At 43.7% G+C, this 8696-nt stretch overlaps 1 protein-coding gene across 1 annotated transcript in view; it reads right to left on the reverse strand.

Moving 5' to 3' along the window:
• Window positions 1-8696, reverse strand: part of LOC103371422 (usherin-like) — a gene marked incomplete at its 5' end in the record, with an annotated part of 67663 nt that overhangs the window by 29525 nt on the left and 29442 nt on the right. The window contains 2 exons of the mRNA XM_008300747.1: window positions 7055-7191; window positions 7274-7491. Of these exons, the coding sequence (XP_008298969.1) occupies window positions 7055-7191; window positions 7274-7491 (355 nt within the window). The remainder of the gene's footprint in view (window positions 1-7054; window positions 7192-7273; window positions 7492-8696) is intronic.

Here is an 8696-nt window from a genome sequence, read left to right on the forward strand (position 1 = left end):
TGACCATCATATCGCGGTTGCAGCACTAAACACCCATTAAAACAAGTGGAGAGCACTACACTGGATGGTGTGGCCTCTTCACAGACAGACACACAATAACACACAACCTGTCATTAGAGAAAGAGGGCGTGTGTTAGAGAGAGAGGAAGAAAAGAGAGGGACGAAGAGGAAGGAGGAGAATATACACTCAGTGGGGAAAAAAAAAAATCACTTGAAAGAGGCAGATAGAAAGAAGAGGGAATGAAGGGGGCAAAGATGGTGGATGAGTATAACATAAAAACTGTAATTTGACGCCGAGGCAGAGAAAGCCCAGAGAGAAATGTAGCGATGGAGGGAGGAATGAGCAGTATGGAGCGACAGGGGGAGGAGCTGCCAAAAAGATGAAGAGGCACAGAGAAAGATTGCAGTAAGAAGAAGAGGAAGTGTTGCAGCCTGATTATTTGGCTGTTTATGCAGAATGCTGAGAGCCCTCCAATCAGAGTTGGAGACCTCTAAATAAGGGGTCTGATAGGCCGAGGGCCTAACAAACTCTGCATCTGAGTCTCCTTATCCTCTCCTCTAATCCTTCCTTCCTCTCTTCACCTGTCTCCTCCTCCTCTCTTAACCTCTTCATCCCTCTCTCCTCACCCTGTGTGCACTCAGCTCTGCATTTCTCTCTTCCCTCCACTCCTTTGTCTCCCTCATTTGTTAAAGGGTGTCACTGAGCGCAAGGGCAAAGCCTTGTCATTCCCAGTCCGCCACCTTCATTTCCTCCACTCCCTCTCTTCTGTGGTGACGCGATGCAAAGGGAATAACTGAGCAGATAGAGAGTTAAAAGCAACAAGTAAAGCTTTTGCCTGATCTAGTTTCTATGCCATGATTAACTTCTTTTGTTTACAGATTTATCTGAATATTTTTATCCTATCATATAAAAGTAAACCCTGTAAAATCTACATCTATAAATAGATCCCTAAAGCCACGACTGCAAAATGTGCTCTTGTCATTGTGGTGAGAGAACTATGGTGGCTAAGAGATGTCAGTGGACGAAAACTGAAAAAACAGGTGCAATACAAAGAAGTGCTGCAAATACGAAAAACTCTAGCCAGTACTGTACAGAAAACTGCAACATACAGAATACTGCAGAGAACATAAAAAAGTGAAGAAGACCACTTGTCAGTACTGTTGAAAACTGACCCAAAGATGCTTATTTTAGCTTTAATATTCTGATTTCACTAGTCTGATATCATAAGAGGTCATGGTGATACATGTACTGTCAGCCCTTCATGAGTTAGTAGTTATTCTGGTTTTTGTGTCTCCCTAAGATCTGTATTGTAGATGAAACTGAGATAAATAGATATTTCAAGAAATACGCTGCATTGGGGTGCCCCTACAGCTCACCTGGTTGAGTGGGCGACCCATGAACAGGGGCTGTAGTTCCCCAGCGTGGCGTTCGAGAGTTTGATTCCTGCTCATGACAGTTTGCTGCAAGGTCTCTCCCCATTCTTCTCCCTCCTTTCCTGTCTCACTCCCTCACTGTCCTGACTAACAAAGGCAAAAATGCCAGAAGAAATAATCTTTAAAAAAAAAAAAGAAATATGCTGCATTGCTCTCTTGGTAAGTCTTGTTTTCGCTGTGAGGTTTGCCAGGCAGTCAACAGACCTGCAAGAATGTCAGCACCTCTGGCAAAGAAACAGCCCAACACATAATCTGCTGCAAATCCATACCTTGTTGTTTTATCAAGATTTTTGACCAAATTAAACAAAGGGGTGTCCTTCTGCTCCTATTCGCTATACTAATATGCTGACAGTGTCCTGGCTTTATATTTATCCTACAGATATGAGAGTGGCATCGATTTACTCATCAAACTATCAGCAAGAAGGCACAACCAGTATGTATGCAAAAATGTCAAGGAATTCCCACCAGGTTTTCTTCCTTTTCTTAAAGGCGATGCAGTCTGACATGTGTTCAGATAATCACAATCAAAGATCAAAGACGGACATGTTTCCCTCATGATCCCATACTTGCCATGTAACTGATTTACCAGTTTCATCCACTACAAGTAGAGCTGACTTTTCAAAAATGCGATGCTCTTTTCTCTACTGCGATTCAACCAGGAAACGTGCCTCTTGAGCTCCCTTAAACCCTTTAAGAGATGTTCCTGTCTTCGTCTTGCATCTGAGAGGGCAAGACTGTCTCCTATCTGGTCATATATTTGTCATTGCAAACCGATGTACTTGTCTGAGGCACAAATATGAAATGTTTAAGTATTTGCAAACTATGTGTCTATAATAAGTGACAACCATTTGGGCTGAAAAAAGGAGGCCACTGTGGAATGGCCACCTGAGGCTCTAAAGTCATTCCCATAGACTGTAAATAAAAAACACAGCCCTCTGGTAAAAACAATTGGAAATGCCTTAAGCCTGCATTCTTTCTAACAGCCAGATCCACCCCTTGCTTGTTTTAAAAGCCAAGGTGGTGGCAGCCAAATTCCAAACTCGAGGCTTCAGAATGGGACCCAAAAAATCAATGAGGGCTCAAGGACTCTACATATATCTTTTATATGTAGACTATAGTCAATCCCAATAGACTCCACAGTCAAAATGTCAACCTTTACAGCAGAAATAAACATGTCTACAGGGTGGTACAAAAATGGCTTTAGTTTCTCCCTTCATGAGGGGGGGATGCCACCACAACAACGGGGTGGTGGATGTTTTATTTCTTATATTTATATGTACATTTTTCTGTCTAGTATGTGTGTATCTCTATGTGTAATGCTGCTAACAACAATGTGAATTTCTCCACTGTCAGATAAATAAAGGCATACTTATCTTATCTTATCTTTTATATAACTCACCCACTTTAACTGTATTAAAGTCTAAAGTTTTGCATAATTCAGGGTGTGGCTACAGGTGGGTGCCTTCATAAAATAGCCCAAGGCTCAGAGCCATTAGCATGGCCCAGCTCAGCTCCATGTCATTTTTTTGGTTAGCTGTAAGTTAGGAGGAGTCAGGCACTGCCAAGATGGCCATGACCACCACAAAGAGCTTCAAAACTGCTCTTCAGGAAACATATAGGTGGTGTCACGGAGGGTTCATCCATGTTTACATACACTCTGTGATCCATAGTCACAGTATCAGTTCACAGCACACGTTTAAGGCTGTTAGTCTTTTGACCCGACTGATTCATTCAACATGCTCGCAGACAAACACACCACATATTCAAATAATGTCCATCCTCATATACGCTGTAACTGCTCATGCCTAAACACACACATACTGACAGTGATGGACACACACACACACACACACACACACACTGAAACCTCATATCGGCTTTGAGACACAGTTCGCCGGCTGGCCCTCGCTGTCCCACACTCTCTGACGGGCTCTTAATGGTAAACTAACAGATTGTAAACATGCTGCTAGCTTTCTCTCTCTCTCTCTCTCTGTTTCTCCCCTCCCTATATTAATCAATCTCTCTCTTTTTTCTCTCTCTCTCTCTCTCGTTCTTTCTTTCTCTGTCACTCTTGTTTCCCCACTCTCCCCTTTCTTCACCTCTTCCTCCTTACCTCTGTTCATCCCTCTTTCCCCATCCCTTCCTCCTTTTTCCTCTCTCTCTCTCTCCACTCTCTCTCTCTCCCTCTCTTTCGCTTTTCCTGGGGTATTTTTTAAACAATGTGTCCTTCATGTACGGTTGGTTACGGGGCGTACAGAAGGACATCATTAGCGCTGGTGGTTAAGCTGTAATTTACACCATTACCGAGGTAGGGGCCATTTTTATTGCCTAGTAAATTTCAGCTCTGAAATATTTAGACCATATGGCTCAATTTGTGTAATAACCTTAATTTCCAAGCACCCTTCAGCTCCCTTCAGCGCCGGCTGTTGTTGGCGGATGGCAGAGTGGTGCGTGTACACGTTCGTATGTGTGTGTGCACGACGTGGACTTGGAGCGCATTCACACACAAACACACGCATGCAAACACGTACGCAGAAACATAGACATGGCAAAAATGTTAACGCGTACGCTAAACATAACCTTTTACACAGTCCCTTCCGCATGCTCACACCGATTCCTTCATTCACACACACAGAAACACACGCACGCACACGTATGTATGCATGGCGGTAGCAGATTAATAGGGTGTCAGCTTCTGTTTGGGTGAGGGAGCGTCAGGCGTCGGCCAGATGGTTCTCAGGGATGATGACTGTCAGGGGTCCTGCTCTGATCAATGGGATGTATTAATACAGCACACACGCACACACACACACACACACTGTTGCATACACACACACACACACACACACACAAACAAAAATGTTATGCATGCACACAGGCACACGCAACCATATTCAGACATATGTATGCACATAGAGTAACACACATTCACACACACACACACAAGCGTGCCCATGGTCTCCCTTCACCAGCGATCCCAAGGGCCACAGTGTAACATCTGGAAGAGCCAAGGGAGGGAGGAAAGGACAGCAGAGTAAAGGAGGAGAAAGAGGGAGGTGGCAGGCAGGGAAATGCAAGAGGTAAGAAGACAAGAAAAAAAAAAAAAACGATCAGTGAAAAGTGCAAGGGAGGAGACAAAAGTGAATGGGAGAGGGAAAGGAAATGCAAAGCTAAGAGGCTATGAGATGGGAGATGGAGGAAAAAGTGAGGTGAAGAAGGGTTAAAGGGTGGAGGAGGTAAAAGAAGGTAGTAAAACTGGAGAGAGAAGAGGGCAGATGGAAGAGAGGAGCTCAGGAAATTAAGAATAAGGGTAGGGTGGCGGGGGATGTCGAGAGACTGGTGAGTGAGAAGAAAACAGGGCATAGGAGAGAGGGCAGCAGGGACCGACGAAGACGAGGAGGAAAACCTGCAGGAAGAGGTGGAAGACTAGACAGGTAGAGGAGGATGGGATCATGAAAAAAATAAAGAAAGGATGAAACACAGAACAGAGGAGAAGGTTGTGGGAAGTTGGCTTCAGCAGGTGCACTATTCAAAAGAAGAATCTTAGCTGCGTCGTAAACCCTTGTCCACAACAAGTCAAAAGAAAAAAGGAGCAAAACACAAAGAAGAACAAATTTGAGGGGAGAAAAAAAAGGGGGGAAAAAAAATAAGGAAGCAAAACATGATGCAGAGGATAAGTAAGGGAACCATGGCGCAAGAAAGGCAACTTGACAGGGTTGTGTGAGTGACTAACATGTCTGTCAGAAAGGTGTAAGGCATGGAGAGTGAATTTGTGTGTGTGTGTGAGACGGTGTGAGTGCCAGGCGGCATGTAGGGGTCTAGTGAGGCAGGCCGCCTGCGCTTCGTACCCTCATTCCGTCCGATTGCCATGACGACCCCATTAATCAGCCAAGCTGGCACAGAGCAGGGTTCCCAGCCCAGCCTGAGATCAATACACACACAAATACACACATACCAAACGGACACACACGTACGCACAAACAATACATCTACAAAACTGAGAAACTTTTGGTGGAGAAAAAAAAAAAAAAAAAGGGCGGATTAGTGAAGGGAAAAAAGTTCACTAAGTTATGTTGAAGAAGTGAGGATAAAACACGTAAGAGAAAAGGACAACGGTTGTAATTGGTCAATCAGAGAAAAAACAAAAATCATGTGGTTTACAATCTATATTCTATAGTACATCTACTTAAGCACTTATTTTGCCCTTGAAGCTTTAGTTAATGACCATCCTGAGCAAGAGGGATGCTACCTTACACAGAGACACATATTTTACAGAATCCTTCACTCCTTTCCAAATTGGCTCAGCGCTTTGCTTCTCATTTTCACTTTCCTTGTGTATTCCTAAACAACGTAGTGAATGTGGCGAAGGCAACTGCGTGACAAATGACCGTCACCAAAATAAGTCTATGCCATGTCAATGAGCCTCTCTCACACACACACACAATTACACACACACACACACACAAACACAGAGTGCTCCATATCAATGAGAAGGTGAAAGGTCTCCATTTACATCTTGTATTAATTATGAGTGACAAGCCAAAGGTCACAGAGGGAGAAGAGGCCACACATATGGACAGAATATAGATCTATACTTCTACCTCTTCTCTCTCTTTCACTCACCTCCCTCCTTCCCCCATCTATCCCTCGCTCTCACCCCCCCTCCTGTTCTTTCTCATCTCTTTCTCACCTTCTCCAGCAACTCTATTGTTCTTTGTTCTGCCAATCTGCCTCCTCGTCTTTTGCTTTTCCCCCCATCATTCTTCTAAGAACCTGTATATTGATGTGTTTATCTCCATACCTCTTCTTTTTCTCTTTTTCTTTGAATCTTTTCTATCCTGTTTGATCATGTGTTTGGTTCTTCGTCTCTGTTTTCTGATTTTGTCATGCAGAGACAAACCTCATTTTATAAAAATGGAAGTAGTAGAAGAATAAAACAACACTAACTTTCAGGTATAAATAGAGCACATATAGCTGTGCAGCGGTGTGCAGACGAAAAGCCACTGCTGGTGAATATCTCATTGCAGGTTTGAGCGAACTTTGCCTGCTGACTGAGCTGCAAACTCACACTGAAGCTAGATGACAGTAGTACAGTGTATATGTGTATAAATGTTACATATGTGAATGAGTGTGAGGGTCTGTTATATGTATATGTGCGTCTATATGTGTTTGGCTGGAGTGGAGTTACTTATATTGTTGTTATTCTCTGTGTTAGAGTACCAGGCGTGGCACAGAATTGTGGGAAAAGGCCCCTGGAGAATAGCAGGCCATGGGCAGTGTGTGTGTGTGTGTGTGTGTGTGTATATGAGAGTGTGTGTCTTTGGGCCCCTCGCTGGCAAACAGATGGCACCAGAACCACAGGTAGAGTCTAAATTTCTTCACATGCATCTCAAATGACAATACACACACATACACACACCCACACCCACACACACTTTATGTTGTGTATAATATTATAGTGTTATGTTATGTATCAATACATAGAAACCCCTGATCATATCTGCTGATATCAGGTACAAAAGTATGTGATTATGGATGCAACTCACTGAAAAATGTGTGCTTCCATCATCTAGTATAGACTGTGTGTGTGTGTGTGTGTGTGTGTGTGTGGTGCTTTTACCTCTACAGTGAGAGCTGTAACAGTGCTTGAGTTGAGCGTTGGGTCCTGTTGCAGCTTCTTGTAAACCAACCTATAATGGGAAACAAGACCGTTGGGCTGTCCCGGTTCACTCCATTTCAGGTGGACTGAGTAGGCACCTGTCAAAGTGCACAGGATGTGTTACAGTCAATACAAGAACATTTTAAGCATATCAGCTTTTATGGGACTTGGTGAACTTACCGGAGGGTGTAACAATGGGAGGGGCCATATCTTGTGGCTTTGCCTGTAAGGTCTGAGCTAAAGTCCACTGACTCAGAATTGAACCTTTAGAGTTGTGGGCACGAATCCTGTACTGGAAGTAGCTGAAAGGTTGCAGGGCGGGGCTTGCATCAAAAAACTCAAGCGGCCCGCTGGACCAGATGTAAACCAGCAGCTCCTCATCTGTTCCAAATGGACGTCTGTGGTAAAATAAATTCTTAGATTAGCTTTGCATCATTGTTTATTTCAGATACCTCAAACTTATTAAGGATATTCTATGAAAGCTAGTTTCATACACGTTCATATACTTAAATATAATATACTATTTTTTGTATATATTTAAAAAAATGGGCTGCAAGGTGGCTCAGTGGTTGGCATTGTCACCTCGCAGCTAGAAGATCCCCGGTTCGCATCCCAGTTAGGACGCCTGGGATCTTTCTGCGTGGAGTTTGCATGTTCTCCCTGTGCAGCGTGGGTTCTCTCTGGGTTCTCTTTCTTGTTGAGGTTAATTGGTGATTCTAAATTGTCCGTAGGTGTGAATGTGAGTGTGCTTGGTTGTTTGTCTCTAAGTGTAGCCCTGCGATAGACTGGCGAGCTGTCCAGGGTGTCCCCTGCCTTCCCCCTAAGTCAGCTGGGATAGACTCCAGCCCCCCCGCGAGTGAGGATTAAGCGGTGTATAGATAATGGATGGATGGAATTAAAAAAACCCTTGCTGGTCAAAATGAAGTTTTTTTTTTTTATTTTTTTACCTTGTTGATATGTCTCTATGATGTTTTTTTTATACAGTGGAAGATACACTATTAGCAAAAACAAGCAGTCAACAGCATGGATGAGCATTTCCACACTGAAATTGCAGCATACCAATGCCACTACAGCATGGCTTCAGCTAGCCAGGGTTTCATGAGTAAGATACCTTAGGAACCAAGACTGTCAACTTGCGGGGTGGGGCATTTTCATATATATATATGTATATGGGCTTTTTTGGCCTTTATTTTAGAGCAGTAGAGATAGATAAGGAAAGGGGAGAGAAGAATGGGGAGAGACCTGCAGCAAAGGGTCGTGAGCTGGAGTCGAACACACGACCGCTGCGTTGGGGACATATAGCCCCTGTTCATGGGTCGCCTGCTTAACTAAGTGAGCTATTGGGGCGCCCCATGCAAAGTGCTTTCGACAGTGGTTAAGCAGTCATAGGTGAGCTGGTGTGCTTGACTTGCAGTGAATTGTGGAGGGGTGTAGCGAGAGACAGCAAGAGAATGAGGGACTTCATAGATCTGCACACAATCTGCACAAGAAAGCAGTTGTGCAGAGTTACTGTAAATGCCGGATACATTGCATTGATATTTTCCTACACAGTATTGTTTTTATGTGTTTATAAGACATCATAGTTCTACATTGCCACCTTGTG

This window comes from Stegastes partitus, unplaced genomic scaffold, assembly GCF_000690725.1.
Source record: "Stegastes partitus isolate 25-593 unplaced genomic scaffold, Stegastes_partitus-1.0.2 Scaffold1582, whole genome shotgun sequence".
NCBI classification, from domain to species: domain Eukaryota; kingdom Metazoa; phylum Chordata; class Actinopteri; family Pomacentridae; genus Stegastes; species Stegastes partitus.